The sequence below is a fragment of the Babylonia areolata genome, chromosome 29 (assembly GCF_041734735.1).
Source record: "Babylonia areolata isolate BAREFJ2019XMU chromosome 29, ASM4173473v1, whole genome shotgun sequence".
NCBI lineage: Eukaryota > Metazoa > Mollusca > Gastropoda > Neogastropoda > Buccinidae > Babylonia > Babylonia areolata.
The window spans coordinates 39,266,596-39,291,049 of record NC_134904.1 but is presented as its reverse complement, the minus strand read 5'-3'; the positions used below and the strand labels follow the sequence as shown (position 1 = coordinate 39,291,049).

The following is a 24,454-nucleotide window of genomic DNA, read 5'->3' as shown; positions in this document are numbered from 1 at the left end:
ACATTGTAACATCCTGTGCATCTTTCTACGCTTACGATGATGGGCTGCGCGGAATCTGTGTCGGTTTTTTTTGTTTTGTTTTTTTCCTCAATGTAACCGTCACCCCCCCCCCCCCCCCCCCCCACACACACACACACACCTCCCTTTGTCTTTCACTGTTTGCACGTGCGGCATGTGCGACAAAGGCTGTGAGGAAGACAATGGATGACACACAAAGACAGAATCAGAAAGACAAAGACAAGAACAACACGGACAAAGAGTTTTTCGTCAAAGAATGTAGATTTTATTCCTTTAAAAACAAAACAAAACAAAACAAAAAAACAACAAAAAACAAAAAACCCATTCGACATCAACGAGAAAAGCGACAAGAGCGGAAGAGGGGATGGGTGGGTTTGGGGGGGTGGGGGGTGTGGGGTGTGTGTTCTGCTTCTCCGATTTCTGTAGCATTCGTCATCGTCAGCAACACGGAGAGAGAGAGAGGGAGAGAGACAGAGACAGACAGAGAGACAGAGACAGACAGAGAGACAGACAGAGAAGGCTTCGGCGGCGGTGGTAGAGGTGGTGGTGGTGTGTGAGGGAGGGGGGGGGCGCGATGGGGGGTTACGGGTGGGAAGGGGAGGAGGGGTAGGGAGGGGGGGGGGAGGAGTAAGAGGGCTCTCAGAACGACCCCCGCACACGCCCCCATACATCGCCGATACCAGCCCTTGCCCCCCCCCCAACACCCCCACCCCCACGCCCCCCGGGCCCGGCCCCGACAGATAGTCTCCCGCTATGATTTATGCCAGCATGGATGGGGGGCCTCCACTACTACTACGACGACTTGAGGCCCGTTAGGAAGGACGGGACGGGACGGGACAGGGAAGAGGGGATCTGCGCAGGGGTGGTGGTGGGGGTGAGGGTGAGGGTGTGGGTGTGGGTGTAGGGGCCGGCGACAGGGCCGGTTTAATTACAAATGGCTGATTGCGCCGATCGCCTCCCCTGATATCCCCCCCCCCCCCCACCACCTCCTCCTATCCCCCCCCCTCCCCCCCTTGCCTGAGAACCAAGGGGTCGCCGCTACACCACCCGAGCTGCCATTTCGTTTCTCTCTTCACCCTTCCCTCCTTCATTCCCCTGGAGACTTGCGAGGAACGAGACTGCAAAGATTTTCGTTTTTACTGTTGGGGGGAAATAGAGAGAGAGAGAGAGAGAGAGAGAGAGAGAGAGAGAGAGAGAGAGAGAGAGAGAGAGAGAGAGAGAGAGAGAGAGGGAGGGGGTAGGAGGCAATGGTTTTCCTATTTTCGTGTCTCGATGCCCTTGTCCATTTTCTTTCTTCTCTCTCTCTCCCCCCCTCCACCCCTTCCCTTTCCATCCTGGCCTCTTTAAATCTGGTTCGTTAGTTTTTACCGCATCCCACTCCCCCCCCCCCTCCCCCCCTCACTAACCTCGCTCGTAATTTTTTTTCCCATCACTGCTTTCATAAAAAAAAAATATTTCCCTTGTTCAATGTCTTCATCAAAATACTGTTATTCTTATCATAACTATTTCTCTTATTATTATTATTATTAGTAGTAGTAGTCGTCATAGTTCTACAGATACTACTACAACTATTCTTTGTTCGGGTTCGGTTTACAGCATAATTTTTATATCTATGCTGGCGTTTTTGGTTGCTTTTTTTGTTGTTGTCATGACTGTGATGATGACTTTTGTTTACCTATCATTTTGTTTGGTATTACTTTTTCTGTTGTTGTACTGTTTTGTTTTGATACAACACTGACATCAATATTGGCGCACAGAGAGAGAGAGAGACACTGGACACACTGGACACACTGGAATTATTTATTGTCATTGCCAAGAAAGGTCTTTGAGAGAGAGAGAGAGAGAGAGAGAGAGAGAGAGAGAGAGAGAGAGAGGGAGAGCACAACCAACAACTTACAACACACACACACACACACACAACATCCACACACACACACACACACACAGACTACACCCACAACCCACCTGGCTGGTGCATGCCTTGGTCCAGGATGGGGGGCGTGGGCTGGTTGGGCGGGGGCAGGAAGTTGAGGGGCCCAGGGGGTCCGTCCTGGCCCTGCCCCATGAAGAACTCCCCGTAGGCCTGGTGGTAGCCCGGGAAGAACTCCTGGCCGTTCTCTGTCACACACATGCCCATGGCTACACCATTAGTATAGACCTGCTCTAGGCCCGGACCTGAAAGAACAGGAAAAGTAGTACAGAGATTGCACGCACGCACACACACACATATGTTATACTAACTTATCAACTAATTAACCGATTAAAACGAAACATCTCTTTCTCTCATTTTGTTTGGTTCTCACATACCAACTGGATCCTAAAATGCTTTCCGAAATAACAGAAAGCAACACACACATGTATCGTCAGTAAGACAAGCAACTAAAGAAACAACTTACACATACAGGTACCCAGAATAAACCTCTAAATGAATGAATGAATGTCAAAAACAGAGAACAATGCTGCACAACACAGCGGAAAAAAACGTTCAATCAACAGTAACAACAGAACGATATGAAACCGTACGAAATACTCTGATTCTGTTCAAACTGTTATGACTCTCCCTCTCTCTGTCTCTGTGTTATCTAAATTGCTGTGTGTATTTTTTATGGGAATATGCTGCTTGCTTGAAAGGGTTTCTTAGTTTGCTCCCCCACCCCCCACCCCCCTCACCCCTTACCACAACATGCCGCCCGTATTCCCCACCTCCCTCATCTTACGATATCTGAAGTACTAAAGAGAAAGAAGATCATCACAAATGAAACATAAATTTAATGTTGAGTCTGCGCGTGCTAACGTCCAATCAAAACACGGCTTCTATCTTCAGAAAGTGTCGTTTAACGGGCAATGAAAAAAAAAAAAAAAAATCGCTACGTTTTCGCGTGCCTGTTTGACGTCCACTCCGAACAAACCCGCTTTTGGGACCTGGTCCTCACGTGATGTTTACCCCTATCCAATCCGAAAACACGGCGTGGGTTGTTCACACGTGATGCTGCTCATCCAATCAAAACACGGGTGGTGTCTCCACACAGGAAGTTTATCGTCTTGGCAAACACGCTTTCGTTTCCGACTGGATCCATAAATATCCAACATGATGGATGACATAATTGCAATGACCAATGTTCACTGTATGCAAATCCTGTCATTTCCATTCACGTTTTATTTAGTCATGCACACAAGTTACTGATTGATCGAAACTAACACAAAGGAACGAATGGATGGAAAGATCTCGTTATGAATAAAACACAACTGCATCTGGCAACAATCGATCGCGAGTCCAATGTCAAAACTAAAGAAAGAGGAAAACTGTTCGAGAAAAGATGTACGAATGAACGACCGTAGGAAGAAGAAGGACGAAAGCGTGTTTCAGGAATTTTCCGATCTGACATTTACCAATTCAAGTGGACGTAATCATTATGAACCACTGTCAGTTTCTACATCCAACTCATCACTCCTCCATATCCCTCCTCCTCCTCTCTCTCTCACACACACAAGGACACACGCACACACACACACACAGACACACACGCACACACACACACACACAAGCACACACCTCTGTACACACAAATCACACAAAACCACAACAACAAAAATCATGCCTTGCAGAAAAAAACCCACAAAAACAAACTCTTAAATCAATCTAAGAACAAGAACGACGAAGACAAACACCGTAAGAAAAACTTCAATACGACTTTTTCTGCTTTTTTCTTTATTCTCGCTTGCTCCCCCACCCCTACCCCTCATCCCCCCCCCCCCCCCCCATTTTTTCACGGTGTGTTTGTTTTACTTTGTTTTCTGGGGGGGGGGGGGGGGGGGGGGTTGTGTGTTTTTTTTCTTCTTTTTTTTTTCGTTCCAAACTGCGTGGGCTGATAGTCTTTCAACAAGGCGCTTTGTCTAAACAACGATGCTATCTGGCACGGCGAAAAATAAACAGATAGCGCGAAGAAAGAAAAGTTGGATGACGACGTGGTAAATGCTATGCTAGCCACTTTACTTTCTGGTAGATGTTGCAGGCAGGACCCACAGCAAGGCCGGGTGTGTGTGTGTGTGTGTGTGTGTGTGTGTGTGTGTGTGTGTGTGTGTGTGTGGATGTTGTCTGTGTGTGTGTGCGCATACGTGTGTGTGCACATACGTGTGTGTGCGCATACGTGTGTGTGTGTGTGTGTGTGTGTGTGCTGTTGCGAATCTCTTCACCGGGCTCCCCTTTCAGGTGAAGTGTGCTGGCAGCGGGTCCGATTCAAGACACAAGGTGTCAATGGGAAATATGATCGTTACTTAAAAACGCATCAACGAACGAGCACAGCAGAATGTGCGCGCCTGCGCTTGCTTGCTTGCCCCTCCCTTCCTCCCTCTCTCTCTCTCTCTCTCTCTCTCCCTCGTGTGTGTGTGTGTGTGTGTGTGTGTGTGTGTGTGTGTGTGTGTGTGTGTGTGTGTGTGTGTGTGTGTGTGTGTGTGTGATTTAGTGTGGGTAATGGAGGGAGAAAAGAGAGAGAGAGGGATGGACTGAGTGGTAGGGACGGGGCAATGGAGGGAGATAGAGAGAAAGAGACAGACATCGAGACACACACACACACACACACACACAGACAGAGAGACAGAAAGAGAGAGAGAGAGACAGACATCGAGAGAGAGAGAGACAGAGACAGAGAGAGAGAGAGACAGACAGACATCGAGAGAGAGATAGAGAGACAGAGAGAGAGAGACAGACAGACATCGAGAGAGAGATAGAGAGACAGAGAGAGAGACAGACAGACAGACATCGAGAGAGAGAGAGAGAGAGATACAGAGACAGACAGACATCGAGAGAGAGAGAGAGAGACAGAGAGAGAGAGACAGACAGACATCGAGAGAGAGAGAGATACAGAGACAGAAAGGTGAATATGAACTTTCATTTTCTTCTAAAAACAAAAAAACAAAACCAATCCAATGACATTCGTCTTCGTTTCGCCAACAGATGGTGGGGACCGTCCAAAAGAAACACATCTGACATCACTTCACACACACTAGGAAATATCAATGGACATGATTCTCGTTTGCATGAATAGGAGTCTTCGAAACATACTTCCGGTCTTCAGAAATATAAAAGGCATTTACGCTACCAGTACCAGCAGCTCTATACATTGTTGTATTTTGACACAGATGTAATCTGAACTTCTGATGTATGAAGACGAAAACAGAAGTGATTAAACTTCTTGGGGGTGGGGGGAGGGGGGTGGGGGAAAGGGTGTGTGTGTGTGGGGGGGTGGGGGGGGTGGGGGGGGGTGAGGGGACTGGGAAACCGTGTGGCTAAAACAGAAGCTAGAATGATTGCAGATGGCCATGTTAATCGTTCTCTGGAGAGGCATGTGAGACTGCCGCCAACGGCACATCATACCACCCACTTCAAAATAAACCTCTTCCGCAATTGTGGCTTTATATAAACGAATGTATTTATTCATTCATTCACGAGTTGTTGTTTGTTTCTGCTTATTCGTTTGTTTAGTGCATTTATTTATTTATTCATCAAGGGATGCTTTATTTGCCGCCGAAAGCGTCAGTTAACAGCCGCCGTTGTTCTTATTCCCCGCCAAGCTCCTTTATATGCATTAAGATCCTGCCGCGGCTATCAGCTGTGTGTATGAGGAGGGCCCGACACGAGTGTTTGTTGTTTTTAGTGTTCATTTGCGCCGCCGCGTGTGACAAAAAAAACCAAACAAAATAAAACAAAATGAAATATAAAGGCTTGTGTCTCTATTACCATACGGAGCGATTGTGAGAGGTTTTGCTCATGTGCCCGCCTTCCGTTCTTGCAAAGGAGCTATTGTGTCAATCACACCCTAATAAAAAAAATAAAATAAAAAAGAATTAGAAAAAAACCCAAAAAAACTTCCATCATCAGTGCAAGATTAATAACAAAAGGAAGGAGCAAAGAAAGGAAACCTTCTGTCATCATTAAGAAAAAACACAACTTCTGTTTTATTGAAATTCTTGAAAACTGATACTGGAAAACCCGCTGTTATGGAGTTAAGAAGGCAAGAGAGGGGATGGGGGTGGGTGGGGGTTGTTGGGGAGGGGGGGGGGGCGCCGAGAGAAAGAGAGGGGGGGGGGGGAGGGGGCCCGAGAGAAAGAGAGGAGGATAGAGAGCTTGTGTGTGTGTGCGGATGGGGGAGGAGGGCGAGTACCCCCCCCACCCCCTTGTGTGTGTGTGTGTGTGTGTGTGTGTGTGAGACAGAAAACAAAGACAGACAAAAATGGAGACGACAGAGAGACAGACAGAAACACAGAAACAGAGAGACTGAGACAGAAAAAAGATAGGGGTGAGAGTGAGGAAGGGGGGTGGGGGGTGGGGGAGGGTGGTTATGAGGAGGAGGAGGAGGAGGAGGGGTGAGGGCCGGGGGAGTGGGGGTGGAGGAGAAAACGAGAAACAGACAAGACCACCACCCATCCATTATTCCGGGGACGAGCACCCCGGCATTCCCCCGGCCAGGCGACATGACTTAGTGTTTCACGCTCACTGCTTCTCTCTCTCTCTGTTCCCCTCCACCACATCCCTCTTCTGCCCACAAGGCAAGGCAAACCCCAGGTCCGCTGCTGCTAGCTGCCTTTTGCATGGAAAACTCGTTACACCAAGCTGCACCATCCCACAGAATGCATCCCTCCCAAATCCCTCCTAAACCCAACCCTCCTCGCCCCCACCCCACCCAACTCCACCCCTCCCCAAACTCTTCTTCTTCCTCTCCACCACCACCACCCCTAAACTATCTGGCGCGCGCCCCGTGCCTATTAGCATGCAAATGGACCTGTCTCGCGCAAGGATGACCTACGACAGCGAAGGGAGACAAGCCGCTCGTTGCCGGCTGGGGCCCCTTCTTACCTCCCTTCGTTGTTCCGTGGCCTTCGGAGGGAGTAGTGAAGGAGGTGGGTGTAGTTCTCCCAGCTTGCTCATAGCAACAGTTCCTCTTCCTGGTGAGGTGGTGGTGGTGGTGGTGGTGGTGATGGTGGTCAGGGGGTAGGGGGAAGGAGATTTGGGGGTGTGAGGGGTCGGAGGGGGGGGGGGTTGATGACGACCTATGGCGTCACAGAAGTTTCGGGGGAGGGGGGGCTGGGGGTTCGAATCAGTTCGGCTCCGTTTCGTCACGATTACTTTACTTTTGTGTTGAATTTCAGCAGCATGTTGACGTGTTACGCATGTTGCAGGTTGGGTTATGTGTGTGTGCGTGTGCGTGTGCGTGTGTGTGTGTGTGTGTGTCTTGCGCGGACTCGGGTTCGAGTTTCGATGCACACCCGCTATGTGTCAGGGTGGCTGATGACCCCGTGCACCAAGCCAGTCACCGCTGCTTCAGGTGCCCCCTGGACTTAGGGACGGAGACAGGCAGCGGGCAGACAGGGGGAGGTAGCAGCATGCAGCCTAGTCTATCTAGTCTCTTGACCTTTTCTGCACGGCGGTTCCGGCCGACGAAAGCCTGTAGTTGTTAGTCTGACAAAAACCAATTACCGAGTGTATAGTCTGTAAACAAGGTTTTACTTACCAGGGGGAGGCGGGGGAGGGAGAGAGGGGGTGGGATGTTGGTTGGCATGCATGAAGGCTGCACCCTTTGATCAGGAACCTTTGTTTCCCTTCCCCTTTCCCCCCCACCCTCTCTCTCTTTCTATATATCACACACGCACACACACACACACACACACTCACTCTCTCTCTCTCTCTCTCTCACACACACACACACACACACACAAGAAAACGAGACAAAAGCAAATCCTTTATGATGACATATTCAGAACACGTTTTTGACACGGGCCTGAAAGATACCAGCAAGGAACCATCACATGAGCGGCACCTCCTCAATGTCTTATTTAGAATCAATATGTCTCACGCTCCATAAACTTTGTATGACAGCAGTGGTAAAAATGGTAATAATAATAACAAAAACAATAATGATAAAAACGATGATGATAATGGTGATGATGATGACGTGGACAGTAATAATAATAATAGCTGGTTTACGCCCGCTATTCAAGGTTATCGACTCGACTTCTTGGGGCAAAAAAAGCTCTTCAGCACACAAAGGTACACATACAGACCACCACTACACACGCAAAAAAAAAAACTGCCTCACGTTAATCAGAGAATCAACGCCCATCCAAAGTACACCCACTAAAAGCGTCATCATCTTAACAACCCCCCATGCCTTTTTTCTTCTCCCCCCCCCCCTCCAACCCCCAATGATTACTCACTCCTATCCATCCCTCGCATCATTTGCATGATATTTGCATACGCTTAAATCCTGTCTGTCAAGAGGCTCGCGCATACAGACAGACAGAGAGACGGACAGTCGGTGTGTGTCCACCACGTTGAGTTGATCAATCTCATCCTCTTCTGATAGTAGTAGTAGTAGGAGGAGGAGGAGGAGGCGATGCCGTGTAGTGGCGCTGGGCACTTGGCGATCCCAGGCCCGCACCCAACTGCCCCCCCGCACCGGACAATGGTCAAGATCCGTATCGCCCCTCCCCCCCCCCCCATAACCCCCCTCCTCTCCCCCTCCCCTCTTTCCCGGGGTAGCCAAGCGTGGTCAGATGACTCCTCTCTTTCTTCAAGCGTGTCGGTCGCGCTCGCTGTACTGATGCCGATCTGGAAAAGGGTGAGTTGGGGGTTGGGGGTTGAGGGGGGGAGGAGGGAAGCTGGGTGTGGGTGAGTTGGGTGGAGTAAGGGGTGGGTGTGAGGAGGGGGGACGTGAGGAACTTTGAAAGGAATGGGGAAAAGGAGGATGGAAGTGGGGGTGGGGGGGGGGGGGGGTGTGTGGCTTGTCAGTGCGACAGCATCATCCATGGGATGGGTGGGGGTGGAGGGGGTTGGGGGGCGGAGGGGGTGCAGATTTGATCTGGTATCGTTTACTGCCTTTCTCCTGAATTCTGGGCATAGGCTCTGCCGCCTTTCTCTTCAATTCTGGACACAAACGATGTCGCCTTTTTCTTCAATCTTGGACACAAACTATGTCGTCTTTCTCTTCAATCCTAGACACAAACTATGTCGCTTTCTCTTCAATCCTGGACACAAACTATGTCGTCTTTCTCTTCAATCTTGGACACAAACTATGTCGCCTTTCTCTTCAATCCTGGACACAAACTATGTCGCCTTTCTCTTCAATTCCTTGACACAAACTATGTCGCCTCTCTCTCCAATTCTTGTCACAGGCGCTGTCGCCTTTTTTCTTCAATCACGGCTGTCGCCTTTCTCTTCAACGCTGGAAACGGTCACCATTTCTTCGATCTTAAATGCTGGTTCTGCCGCCTCCTTTGATCATTCTTGGATCTAGGCCCTGTCCACCCCGACCCCCCACCCCTATTCGCCCCCCACCCCCAACCCATCCGCCACCCCCACCACCCCCCTCTCTTTTCCTTCAGCCCTGGGCGGGCAGACTTTGTTGTCCTCAGCTCTGGACTTCGTCAACACTTGTGGAAAGCTAACCATCGCTTTTATTTTATTTTTTTTACTTCAATCACAACAAAATCCTCCTTCCACATATCATAATAGACTATGTCAGAGCAAGTCAGCTTAATAGTAGGAAGAAAGAAAGAAAGAAAGAAACTATGGAAAAGGTATTGAAAAAAAGAAAAGGACAGAAAGGAATTCGTACATGATAAAAAGGCAAAGAAAGAAAGAAAGAAAGAAAGAAAAAAACAAAAAAAAAAAAAAAAACAGGGGGAAAGAAGGAAAACGCAGAACAGAAACAAACAAAAAAAACCACACACACCCTTCCCCACTCCATCACTCCCTCACCGCACCCCGCCACAACCCAACCAGCACCCACCCTGTCATACGAAGGTTTCCTACCAGTACCACCATCATCAACCGCTTTCTGCACCCTCATCCCCCCCCTCCCCCCAAGCGCCCTCCATCACCACCCCCCACCACCACTATCACTCCTTTTTCCTTTCCCATCTAGCAAGTAGCTTAAAAACAAAAAAAAAAACAAAAAAAACACACACACCAAAAACCAAAAAAAAAACAGCATCCAGCGTTTCGTCATTGTCAACCAGGTATGGGGGGCGGGGGATGGGGGTGGGGGTGGGGGTGGGGTGGGAAGGTGGGGGGGAAGAGGATGAGGGGGTGATGGGGGTGAGGGTGAGACCTCTCACGGCTGAGATGGATGGTAACAAGTGCAGAGAGAGAGAGAGAGACAGACAGAGAGAGAGACAGAGAAACAAAGCGCACAGACCCGTGCCTGCATGGTTCCTGCGACTGCACAGGGTAGTTAGGTAGTTACCACTGCCACTACCACCAGCCTTACCACTACTACCACCACCACCACCAACCTTACCACAACCAACCTTACCACCAGCCTTACCACAACCACCATCCTTACCACCACCACCATCACCAACCTTACCACTACCAACAACCTCACCACCACCATCACACCTTACCGTACCACCACCACCACCACCACTGCAACTTTAAAGCTTCAAAAGAGTGCTGTCAGACATATGGGGAGGAGGTGAGTGTGTGTGTTGGGGAGGAGGTGAGTGTGTGTGTTGGGGAGGTGGTGGGTGGGTGGGTGGGAAGGGATATGTTAGGGGGAGGAGGGGGAGGGGATGGGGAGGGGGGAGAGGGAGAGAAAGGAGGGTGGAGGCGGCTGCCGAATGCACTTCTTCCCTCGTCAGCTCCTCTCACCACGGCTTGGAATATGTGTCACCTCAAAGGTTTCTTCAGGGGCCTCTTGTGTTTCTTTTTCTTATTTAGCTCTCTTGCCCTCCCCCTCCCGCCCCCCGCACACACCCTCCCACCCCTCTCTGTTATCTTTTTCTCTTCCAATCATTCTCACTCCATCCAGTTCTCTCTCTCTCTCCCCCTCTCTCTCCCCACACCCCCTCCCTCTCTCTATCTCCTCTCTTCCCCCCCCCCTCCACCCCTTCTCAGTCAATCTCCATCTTCCTCTGTGTCTCTCAATTAAGGAACCATTCTCTCTCTCTCTCTCTCTCTCTCTCTCTCTCTCACCCAGTCTCTCTCTCTCTCTCTCTTTGTCACCTTGACTCACGAGGTGTTGTTTTGAATGTGTCTGCAGCTGCTGCCACCGTCTCTGTTTCTGTCTCCACCACCTTGTGCGCATGTGAACGAAGAGGAGCGAGAACACACACACACACACACACACACACACACGCGCGCGCGCACACACACGAAGAGACAGACAGACGCACACACACAGACACAGACACACAAAATCACACACCTCTTTGAATCTAAGCACGGGTTATCTCCCCCCCCCCCAACTTTAAACAAAACAACAATGAGGACAACGACAACAAAACATTCCCCCTCCCCCTAAAACAACAACAAAAAAACCCTAATTAATTAAAGATTATTTAAACCAACAAAGACAAAACAAAACAAAAAACAAAAAAAACACCTACCACCCCCCCCCCCCCCCAAAAAAAAACCGCCACCACCACCAGAAAACCCTTCAAAGGCTGAAGAACCCCCCCACCCACCCCCACCAAACCCCAAAACGAGTTCTTAAACTCTCAAAGCTCTTTTACACCTCAACAACTGCGTCCAACACGACACCATACCAAAACCCTGAACCAGCCAACAAACCGAAAAGAGAGAGAGAGATTCAATGGGCCCGCACACACCCATAAATCATGCCACACACACACACACACACACACCCTACGCATAAAGGTCCCTCAACAGCAACAACAAAAAAAAAAAAAAAACAACCAAAAAACCCGCACTACGCTGTTTTCACAACAACATGCTCGACATGTGTAAACCAACCTCGCAATCCGTCATCAGATCAGACCTCCACCCCCCTCCCCCTCCCCACCAAAAAAACAACAACAAAAACCCGCCCTGCATTAAAAAGTGACATAAGCGAGCAACACTTCTTCCTTTTCTGTTCCTTTCCCTTTCTTCTCTTTGAAATGTTCATATAAAAAAAAGATGATAAAATAAAATCAAAAGAAAAAGAGAAAAGCATGCCGCAAACCTGCAGTCAACCATGACTTTACAACCCATGTCCCGTTTTCGAACGCATGTGTCAAACAGCAAAAGGGGTAGACAACTCCTTAAAAAAAATAAAAGAAAAAAAAGGGGGGGGGGGGGGGAAGAAGACAGTGTGCGAGAGAGCAGAAAATTGTCCTATCCCTCATCTCTCCACCCACCTCCACCCCCTTTCCCCCACAAACCTTAAAATCCCTGGTTGCTATAACGTAGATCCTCAACACCCCCCGCCCCCCCAACCCCCTCACCCACCTGCCTCACCTCCACCCAAAAACCGCTTTCTCTTGGATGCTTCCCCCGATGGCAATAACGGTGTTCACGTGGAGTTTCATGACTCTCATAAAACGTCCATCTTCCCTTTCTTCATGTCAAGAGAGCCACGCGACCTGGTAGTAGTAGCAGTAGTAGCCCTCCACACACACACCAGTCGCTACACCCCCCCTCTACCCCCTCCCCCGCCCCCTTCCTCCATCATCCCCACCCTCCTTCCGTCGCTTCTACTTCAAACACCGGGTGTAAAGCGGGTACCCCTGACGTTCACAAACCTTCCGCACGGACCGGTCAAACTCTGAGAGAGAGCCAATATAACCCCCCACTGTCCCCCCCCCCCCCCACACACACACACACACTCCCCTTAGAAAGTTCTGAGACCATAATAAAAAGCCAAAAATTGGAAAGGACACTCCTGGAACAAGGAATTGCAATTGGACGGTCTCTTTGTACTGGAACTCTTTTTTCTTTCTTCTTTTTTTCTTCGCCAGTCGTCCCTTCGGTGCCATCTTGCAGCACTACGGAGAGTTAGTGGTGGTGGCCAAGTGGTGACGACGACGCGTTTGCCTACTAGGAAGCGAGACAAATCTAAGGGGCACGGGGTTCGAATCCCGCCACCACCTCGCCAGACTTTTCTTTCGCCCCTCCACTGGACCTTTTGAGTGGTGGTGCTCTGGACGCTGGTCATTCGCGGGATGAGATGGCAAACCGAGACCCCCGCGTGCGGCATGCACTTAAAGCGTACGTCAAATAAACCCCACAGTAACAAAATGGCTGTGCATGGCAAAAACCTGCAGAAAACTCCACTTTGATAATAAACCACATACATTTGCAGACAGAAACGAAATTGTGTGGCGCTGTACAGTAGCGACGCTGTCTCTCCAGGGAGAGCAACCCAAATCTCACACAGATATTAAAAAAAAGGAAAAAAAAAGAAAAAAAAGTTGCGACTTCTTCTTCTTCTGCGTTCGTGGGCTGCAACTCCCACGTTCACTCGTACGCACACGAGTGGGCTTTTTCGTGTATGACCGTTTTTACCCCGCCATGTTGGAAATTGTTGCGACAAAACGTAATACAATACAATTATACAAATACAGCTGTTACGCACAGGCTGGGTATAATACAGTACTGTTGTCTTCGGCTTATCGGTGTATGTAACTATTTTGGCTGATCTTCCTGCGCCTGCGATTATTTCATTTCATTTTATCGGTTGTTTCTTTTTGTTTGTTTTTTTGTGGTCCACCATGACAATGTACTAAGTCCGTATTGAAGAGAGATTACGAGGACGACGAGAGAGAGAGAGAGAGAGAGAGAGAGAGAGAGAGAGAGAGAGAGAGAGAGAGAGAGCCCCCGTTTTCGCTTACAGGCCGTTCTCGCTTTGGTTGACATTCTTTTGGTCATGGGGGCACAGTCCTGGGTTGGGGGCACAGTCCTGGGTTGGGGGCACACACGGTAGCGCTTTCCCCTTGTCGGCCACGACCTGTTTGTGTATGGTGTAAGCGACTGTTTTCCTTAGCGGTGGGGGGGCCGGTGTGCGGGGATGTAGGAGAGACAGGGGGTCGGGGACCTCAACCCTCCCCCCGTCCCCCCCACCCACCACCATTCCAACCCATGGAGAGGGAAGGGGGGGTGGAGGGGTGAGGGTGGAAGACAGGTAGGGTGGAGCTGCTGTGCCAAAGGTTGGAGCTAGTCCCTCAGTCATCCCTCCAACACTTTTTTTTACCTCCCTTTGATCCACGGCGTCCCCCCCCCATCCCCACCTGACTTACACGGGCAGAGAAAGGATTCGGGGACAGAGGTGTGGAGGGTAGGAGAAGGGAGCATGGGGGAAGGGGGGCTGGGGGGGGGGGGCTGAGGAGACAGATACATAGATAGGTACATAAAGAGGACACAGAGAGAAAGACAGAAATAGACACACACGCACGCACACAAGCACACACACAACAAATACGAACACACACACACACACACACATACAAACACACACACACACACAACCACACACACACACACAATTATCTGCTACTGTGTCTTGTTCCAAAATTTAATATTATAATATTAACAACAAAGACGACGACAACAACAACAACAACCCCCCCCCCCCCCCAGAAAAATCGAGCCTGGAACTTTTCGTATACCTGTTTGCCGCATACACCAACAGTGAGAACAGAGTGGGTAGTAATGGGGTAGGACACAGACTATCCTCCATTTCCCTACCATTGAAAAAAAAGAGGGAACAAAACTTCGATTTCACACACACACACACACACACACACACACACAACAAAAAACCCTAAAACAAAACAGCAACAAAAACTACATAAGCTGAATGTCAACAGTTCAACATCGCTAGTGAATAGGCACAACACATGTGCTGGCGCGCAGCAATTAACCCCCCCTTTCAAAATGATAGGCCCCACCACCGCCAGTATCTGCAGTTAAGTGTCCAACCATACAAATTAGTTTCGACGACATTACAGCTGCTGCTGTCGCTGCTGTTGTGGTTTGGCAGCAGGTGCTGTGGCTCTTGATCATGACAATGATGATGATGATGATGATGATGTTGTTGACGACGAGGTTGTTTTGTTTCGAAGGTAAGTACACACAAGTCTAAATCCCCCCCCCCCCCTCCCAACCCCCTTGTGGTATTCGTTGCAGAAAAAGTCACCATACGTCACTTCATTATTATTATTATTAGTAGTAGTAGTAGTAATAGTAGCAGCAGCAGCAGCAGTATCATTTGCTTCAGTATTTTTCCTGTCTCTCCCTTTCACCCACTACTTCAAGTGTATTGAGCAACATGAAAACCAACGCACAGTGCTTGATTACAACTTCTTTGTTCTCCTCCTTAAGTACTGGTCAAGACAGGCCTGGCAATTAGGACATTTCGACTGCGGTTCATGTTATCTGTGTGTGTGTGTGTGTGTGTGTGTGTGTGTGTGTGTGTGAGAGAGAGAGAGAGAGAGAGAGAGAGAGAGAGAGAGAGAGAGCGAGAGCGGGATGGTTTTCCTATTTTCGTTTCTTGATGCCCTTGTCCATTTTCTTTCTTCTTCCTCACCCCCCCCCCCCCCCGGCCCCCTACCCCTCCCTTTCTACCCAGGCGTGCGTGCGTGCGTGCGTGTGTGTGTGTGTGTGTGTACACACGTGTGCGCGCGCGTTCGTGCGTGCTGGAGACAGACAGACAGACACACACACACATTCACACACATACAAAGAGGTCGAAAGGGTGACGGAGAGAGGCCGGGCAGGTAAGAGAGAGACAGACAGAGAACAAAAGACAGGAGATCTGCCTTGCTAAGCCGCCCCGACCAGGAACAGCTCTACACAGTCAAAGGATCACAGGCATGCCTCCGTCCTCAAAGACGTCGGCCCACCTCCACGCACACACACACACACACGCATACACACACATACACGCGCACGCACGCACGCGCGCGCGCACGCACACACACACACACACACACAGAGGGATGGGAGTGGTAGGGAAGAGAGGGCAACAAGAAAAAAAAAAAAAAAAAAGATGGTAGAGAAACCTTCTGTCTTGTCATGTCCTTCCTCTCTCTCTCTCTCTCTCTCCGCGCGCGCGCGCGCGCGCGCGTGTGTGTGTGTGTGTGTGTGTATTTTGTGTGTGTGTGTGTGTGTGTGTGTGTGTGTGTGTGTGTGTGTGTGTGTGTGTGTGTGTGTATCTCTATTGTGTCTCTTAGTGTAATCACCTCTATCACAACACTCCGCGCAGAGACCAAGCAATAACGACAACAACACAAAAGGATGTATGAGACTTCAAGTAAACCCAAAAGGACCTCCGCCCCCATCCCCCCATCCCTCCCTCATCCTTCCCGCCAACCCCAATCCCCCACCCCACATAACTCTTCCTCACCCCTCCTCCCACCCCCACATAACAATCTCCTCCTCGTTTCACCGTGCGGTAACGCCCCATCACCATCGACACCCGGGGTAGTGGGGTTATCCGGGCTGGGTGTCTAACCTGCCACCCGCCCACTTCTAGTCCTAACTTCCTTTACTTCCTTCCCCCCACACCAAAAACGCGCGTGGACCCAATAAAAAACCCATTCGCTGAGGATCCGGTGAAAACGACCCCTCCACCACCACACAACACAACACATCGACAGTAGTCAGGACACCCCCCCTCCCCCCATTCCCCGCCCCCCCAAACAAACCCCCTACTGGCCCACCGTCATCATGAGGGAGTCATAAACAAGCGGAACGCACTCCCACCTGGACAATGGTCAACACGAGTTACAACCCCTTGGCCCCACCCACCTTCACACACACACACACACACACACACACACAATATCCACCATCCTCCATCGCAAGCTTTTAGATACAACTACACCTCTCGCTCTCCTCCCCCCCCCCTCCCTATCCCTCCCCCCTCCCTCCCTCCATCCCGGGGATGTTTTGTGTGGTCAAGTTTTATTGGCTGGCGTTAATGTGCGGATAAATTGGATTGGGTTTGATAGCTGGGGGGTGGGGTGGGGGGGTATCGTATCGTATCGTATCGTGTCGCCCGGGATGTCGTTTCGTGCCCCCACCCCCACCCCCAACTAGTTTCGTTGTCACAAGGGCGGTGTGAAAGTTTATCGCCCAATTATTGTGGCGGGCTGTAAAGTAAAGCTTTCTGTGTTTCAGCGGGGGCTTTTTGTGGGGCCCCGACCGTCATTGGAGCCTGCTTTCCTGCGTCAGCCAGCCCATCAATGACAGATGAGACGTGTGTTTGGTCTTAATAAAACTGGCGTGTTCAGTGGATGGGCTACACACACACACACAGCAACAGGTGTTGCGTAACTTCCGGTGAGAAAGTTGATCTCACTGAAGGTGAACATAGATTAGAAGAAAACAAAAATTACTTCCTACGAAGTTTATGTATGGATGGATGGATGGATGTATGTATGCATGCATGGATGTATCTATCTATCTATCTATTTCGAAAGATTCCCTCTGTCGACATACAACGCTAACGGTTTATCTCAGCCGAAACACGGACACCAAGACCACTGTCCATAGTGCAAGAAAAGAAAAGAAAAGAATGCGGTTTGGTCTATGTACGCTTCACCACACCCGCTTCGAAAAAAGATAAAGTGCTAAAGCCCACGGACTGAAACATATGTTTTTCTTCTTCTTTAGATGAAAAAAAAAAGAGCGTCATTCTGCTTGATATACGCATAAACCCAAAGTGCTGGCCAACAAAAAACAAAACAAAAACAAAACAAAAACCAACAACAACCAAACGAACAAACAAAATAATAATAAAAATACACACACACACACATACACAACAACAACCACCATGCATAAAACCTATGCAGTCACTATCGTGTGTGTTGTGTTATGGGTTGGATATACTTGAACAAACCGTAAGGTGTGATTAACACACACACACACACACACACACACACACACACACACACAAAGAATGAAAAAAAAAAGTGATCGGACGATCTACAATTGGATGATACCAGCGGAAGGGTCACAAATACAGCACAAACGACATCCTTGAGTATGAAATGAAAGCAATGTCATTCACCCCTCCTCCCCCCTAGAAAACAAAAACAAAAAAACAAAACAACAAACCCTTACACACTTTTCATCACCCCCAGCCTCCCTCCCTCCACCCCCACCCCCCATACACACACCTCCCTTGGTTTGCTGACCACCACGCACCAGCTTGCAGATCCCACCCCACCCCACCCCACCTCCACCACCCCTCCTTTATAAAACGACCATCAACCCCCCCCCCCCCCACACACACACACCTCCTAGCCCCCACCCCCACCCTCCCACCAAGTCCAATTTCCTCTTTGATCATCACGATAGTCACGACGGCTCGCTAACAAAAAGAAACACGCGAGACTATTAAACTTAATTACTTCCAGCTTTCATTGTTCTCCACCACTATTATGATACTCCTAGCTGTTTCTGAACGGACACATCTGTATATTACCAGTGCTCCTATCTCTTGTCTGGGTCTGTTGACCCAAAACGCAAAACGCTCGAGAGACAGAGAGAGAGAGAGAGAGAGAGAGAGCAACAAAGATGGATGTTTTTGATGAGCTGCGATGCGACCTTAATGTTCCGTTACACGCACAGTGTGGGATTTTTTATTTTTTTATTTTTTTTACTTTTTTTTTTTAACAAGTTCATTTCTGAGTGTCCGAAAAACAAACGCGCTCAGCCAAAACTGAACAGTTGAACACCTCGTGTAATGGTAAGTGGGATTGATTGGAAGTGGTAGTTATACTAGTGGTGAGATGGGTGTGTTTGTGGGGGGGGGGGGGTGCCCGGCTGTGGGGGGGATGCATGGACAAGGGGCATGGGGTTATTCAGTGTAGTAGCCTATGGGCGGTTTTTTTGTTTTTTTTTTTTTTTTTTTAATAACACAGTATTTAGTTTGAAAATGTCGTCCATAACATGAATTCGACAGGACAACACAACGTCTCATACTCTGTCCTGTCGTAATGTACACACACACACACACACACACACACACACACACACACACATATATATATATATATATATATATATATATATATATATATATATATATATATATATATACACTAAACAAACACTAAACATGTTACAAATGTATACATTGTAGCCTGGATTACAAACAAAAAGTTGAGAAACATGCAACTGATAAAACAAAAGTGAACACTGAGGAGGCCCTAGGCATGTGGTGGAAAGGGGATGACAATGGATTATCAGCACAACAACAAATTGGGCTTTGTATGTCCGCGCAGAAGTGTTTTCGGGATGGGCAGTATTCGCTGCATGCGTTCCGCTGTGTGTGTGTGTGTGTGTGTGTGTGTGTGTGTGTGTGTGTGTGTGTGTGTGTGAGAGAGAGAGAGAGAGAGAGAGAGAGAGAGAGAGATGCGAATACGAATACGGATGATTTATTCATTAAGCCAAAGCCCCTATGAAAGAGGAAAACAAACAACATCTGGTGCGTCGCGTTTGTTTGAATAAACACGAGAAAACAAAAATCACATGAAACACAAGCTGAGAGAGAGAGAGAGAGAGAGAGAGAGAGAGAGACAGACAGACATACATACAGACAGACAGACAGAGATAGAGAGACAGAGAGAAACAGACAGACAGACAGAAAGACAGAGACAGACAGACAGAGACACACAGACAGAGACAGAGACACACAGACAGACATAGATCAGGACAGACCGCCCAGATTTACACCAACAGGAAATCCACGATCACAACAGATCACGCTAGCACCCGATGATTTAAACTTAAACGCCCCGCGCGTGTCCACCCCCACCCCCCACCCCCTCACGCCCCCTCCCCAAGGGGGTTAAGACACCGATCCAGCCCATCATTCCCCCAGCAACCATGTCGACCCACCCCCCGTCCCACCCCGCCTGAGCTACCCCGCCACAGCCAGAGCGCACCTAGCAATCAGCCAGGCGTCGCCCACAAAACGGCAATCAGGGGGCCTCTCCCACCTTCCGCACCACAAAGGACGTACAGGACGATGACCACCACCTTCGGACAGTAACGGCAGGTAAGTCGTAAAACCCGCGCGTCCCTTCTCTTAAAGTCTCTAAAGTTAACGCCCTCGGAGGTCTTAGTAGGGATCGCTGAACGTAGAAACCACTTTCCTCGCCTCGCATGGTCCACACTGAACGTGGACCCTTCTGGCAGTGATTGGAAAGGGATCGTGGAGGGATTTTCGGGTATTGGAGGGGGAGGGGGGTGGGGACGGGGGTCCAGGACTTTTCCTCCCGGTGATCGGTGGGGGGTGGGTGGGGGGCTGGCGAAGATTGAGGCTTTTCAAGGTGGAGAAGACATTCATTTTGTCAGTCCTCTGCCGTAACTGAGACCAGTGTCGTGTACTAAACGCCCGCGTGGAATGGGCGTTCAAATGTTGGGCAATGTTTGGTCTGTACTCAGGCAGGCTGTGTGTGTGTGTGTGTGTTTGTGTGCGCGGGCGTGTGTGTGTGTGTGTGTGTGTGTGTGTGTGTGTGTGTGTGTGTGTGAGGTGGGGGAAGGCTTAATGTGGTGGTGAGAGAGAGACAGAGAGAGAGAGAGAGAGAGAGGGGGGGGGGGAGATAAGAAGGCCCTGAAAACAACCACCACGATCATAATCCTGATCACTCCTTCCCACCACACTGCAGACTGCAAAAGGAGATCGTTTTTATTATTATCAATCTGTTCATCATTTTCCGAACAGCTGGTGAATAAATATAAAGTAATTTAAAACAAAACTCTCGTCTCAAGCAAAATTTGAAACCCGAGCTATCTTCTTTTCTTTTATCTCTGAATGATGTTTAAAGAAAAGGGGAATCAAAAGACTGTCACAAGTATCATGAAAAGAAAAGAAAAGAAAAAAAGCCGCAATTTCATTACTTACTGTTTATGAATGTTATTTGATACAATTGATAATATGGTTCATCAGCCGTCATGATAAAATTGGAGTGCAACGTTGTGAGCACAGTATAAGCTTTAAGCTTGTTGATGCCCTTTTGTCATTCATTGCATTGTAATCATGTGTATTGTTGAATAATTAAAGATTATTTTAACCAAAAAAGCCGCAAACAAAGAAGCACTAAAACAACAACATCGCTTCTATGAGCTTCCAACGCATTTAAAAGATCGATTTCCGGCACTTCAAGTACAACTAGTCCAACGAAAGACCACCATTAAAAAAACAACAAAAAAACAAAAAACAAAAAAAACAAAAAATCGAGATGTCATACACCGCGTGGACCCCAATCCATATCTGTCTCTGTGTTTGCTCAAAAGACTCTCTGCCTTTTACTACAACTACGTGCTGATGAAACACACTACTCGCTATTCATTGTGAAAAGGTTCAGAAATGCCAATCACGGTCTCAACAAAGAATGTCAAGATTGTCTTTTTGCCGCCCCCCCCCCCCCCCCCCGCTGCCTTAGAAAGCACGTTCGTTTTTCTGTAGAAGCCACATCCCCTCCCTACCCCACCCCTCTGCGCTTTTGTAGAAATGGTTGTAGGGACTTGCTGAAAGTCTTTTTTTTTTTTTTTTCCCGTGTTTCGTTTTGTGTTCAAATCTCGGGGTGTCACAAACCATAGGGTCTTCGCAGTATCTTAAAGAAATCGCCTCGTAGACAGCCAGCATTTTCTTTCTTACATCCCCCCCCCCCTACTTCTGTCGTTTCTCCCTCCCTTCCTCCCTCTCTCTCTCTCTCGCCGTTGAGCTTGTGTATAGGTAGATTCACCCCCCGTTTCAGACGACAGGGAGGAAGGAAGGAAGGAGAAGAAGGGGTGGCGGGGGGGGGGGGGGGGGAGTGGGTGAGGGGAGTGTGACACGGGGCCCCGACACGTCGTGAGGTGGACTCCGAGGTTTTCACACATCTCTGATGACGGACGGGACTGGCCATGCAACACACGGGTGTGGAACGGAGGGCGCCGAAAGGGGAAGATGGTGGAGGAGAGGGGAAGGAGAGGGGGAGAGGGGTCTGAACCCCCCAGGAGTCAGTCAGCAGGCTCCGGTTACATCCGTGACATCCGCTCTCCACCACCCCTCCCTCCAACCCTTCACATACTCGTCCTCTCTCTTGGTAGCCGCTCCTTCAAGGTCTGCACGTGGTCAGAGAGAGAGAGAGAGAGAGAGAGAGGTAGGGGTGATGGGCGACGTGATCTGGAAGATGGGTGGGCGGGGAGGGTGTCTCAGATTGTCTGCCCACTCTCCTCCTAACTGCGGGTGTCAAGTCGCCATGTCTTATATCTCATACTATAATATACTCCCCTGTGTTGTCACCTACCGCAGAATAAAACGTCTGGCTAAAACCACCTCTTACTGCTCTCTACTTTCCTCTCAATGGAACGTTCTGACAAATCCAATTCTGCAAAGTTCGAGAATAACAAGCATACAAATAACAAGAACAAAGCCTGTCAGATTATTTATATACTTTATTTAAACAAACAAACAAAACCCAAAAAACCTTATATTAATATAGCATTTCTTGATGTTAAAGGGAAAATTTGTTTTTTCAAGACTATTATCAAACTCTTTAAACACACACAAAACAAAAAAAAAAAAACCCACACAAATACAAAATACCAACAACAACAAAAAACAACAACAAAAACGATGCCTTGAAACGATTAGAAAATGAGTTTTGTGTGTGTTGTAAATGTGTGCGCATGCTTATTATTCCTTTCTTTATTTATGCCACCGACATATAATTATGCTCTTCCATGCCATCACCCCACTTTCTCTCCATCTCATACAGTGTTGACTCTTCCTGGTAGCTCTTACCCCTCCCTCTCTCTCCGCCTCCCCCCCCCCCCCTCTCTCTCTCTCTCTCCATCCTCTCGATAAAAAAACAAAACAAACGAAAAAACAAACAAACAAAAAACAAAAACAAAAAAAACCACAACAACCCAGAAACTCTTTCCACTACGTTACACAAATAATAAAAAAAATAAAATAAGCGAAAAAAAAAAATTACCTGGACTGTCGCTAGTAGTGAGTTAGTATAGGGGGTTGACAGAAGAAGCAGCACCGAAGCGATGTACAAAAGGACTACAGTAGAAGAGAAGAGAGACTCAACGCAGTGTGGCCGGCCTTGATATTACCAGTATAGTAGAGGAGGAAAGGATCGGAATGCCTGAGCCAAGCAGTACAGGGGAAAAGAAGACAACAAACAAACGCCCATGGAAGCGTGCTGCCGTCAAGAGCCTGGGCTTTACGTAAGCCAGGCTGCGTACGGGGCGGAGAGGGGGACTGGGGGGGGGGGGGTGTGAGGGGGGTTCTGGGGGAGCAGGGGACCGGAGATGGGGGAGGTAGAGGGGAAGGAGAAAGAGGGGATGGGGGTGGGGGGTGGGGGGGTCAGGGGTAGTGGATGGGAGGAGGACCTAGGCTAGGCTGGCTACCTTTAAAGTACTGGCCAGCGAGGCGAATACCTTTTTGGTTTGGACAGGAAGCCCTGACCCCGTGTCTGTTTGGTTTAGACCTGCTGCTCTGGCTGCCTGTCTCGCTTCCAGCCTCGCTTCACTGAGCAGCAGCAAAAAAAAAAAAAAAAAAAAAAAAAAAAAAAAAAAAAAATCCTATCTCCACCATCTGTACTCGCCCGTGTCCTACATAGTATGCGTGTAAAGGGGCTGCCGGAATCTCTCTCTCTTCTCCTCTTTTTGGTGAGGGGGTGGGTGGTAATATATGTGTGTATCAACCAGACGGAGGCAAGTGTTTTGCTGTTGCTTTTGGATGGGAAGGCGGGGGAAGAGGGGGGGGGGGGGGGAGATAAGGGGAGGGAGGATATACCTATATCTAAAACCGAAGAAAACCATTCTGTGAGAAGGAACGTCCACAAGCTCTCCCCTTTACCCATCCTATCCTCCCGCTATCCCTAACAAACAAAAAAACAAAAACAAAAACCAAACAATTTCTCTCTCTCTCTCTCTCTCTCTCTCTCTATATATATATATATATATATATATCAATCTTAATATCAATCACCAGGCGTGAACGAACAGTCCAGAGTAAGACAAGACATGCAGAAAGAGAAGCACACACACACACACACGTACGCACACACACACAACATCCCCCCCTCCGCCCCCAACACACACACACACAAACCTGAAAAAAGCTGCAAGAAACAGTAACCCTGACCGCAGCTGTGATGAAGGAAAGAAAGAAAGAAAGAAAGAAGAAGAAAGGAAGGATGGAAGGACCGTGACAATCAATATCAATGGAATTAAACCCTCCTCATTCTCCTCACCCTCCTCCTCCCTCCCTCCTCTCCCCTTCTAGTGTTTGACCACTCCCTACACTTCCCAGCCCGCATCCCCTCGATCCTCTGGCCTCGCCCAACACACTCCACAGGGGTTAACTCCCTGACCCCCCAAAGGGTTAACTCTCTCCCTCTACAGGGTTAACTCTCTGCCCACCCCACCCCACTCCACCCCCCCTCTGTCCCCATACTCCCATCCCCTTCCTCTTGCTTCAACAGGACTTTCCGTTTACTTTGTCATCTGCTGTTGTTGACTCTTTCTATTCTGGCTGGAGTAAAGGAGCGGTGGGGGGATGGGGGGGCAGAGAGGGTGGAAGAGGGGAGGAGGGAAGGGGGCGGGGGGTAGGGGGTGGAGGGGCAGCAGAGGAGTGGGGGGGTGGGGGGGCTGGGTGGAACTGAAGAAAGATGGAGTGAGTCCGCATCCACACAGAGA

At 49.0% G+C, this 24,454-nt stretch overlaps 1 protein-coding gene across 1 annotated transcript in view; it reads right to left on the bottom strand.

Moving 5' to 3' along the window:
- LOC143274862 (LIM/homeobox protein Lhx5-like) overlaps positions 1–24,454 on the bottom strand; it is a 148,902-nt gene that overhangs the window by 39,287 nt on the left and 85,161 nt on the right. The window contains exon 3 of the mRNA XM_076578821.1: positions 1,984–2,157. Within this exon, the coding sequence (XP_076434936.1) occupies positions 1,984–2,157 (174 nt within the window). The remainder of the gene's footprint in view (positions 1–1,983; positions 2,158–24,454) is intronic.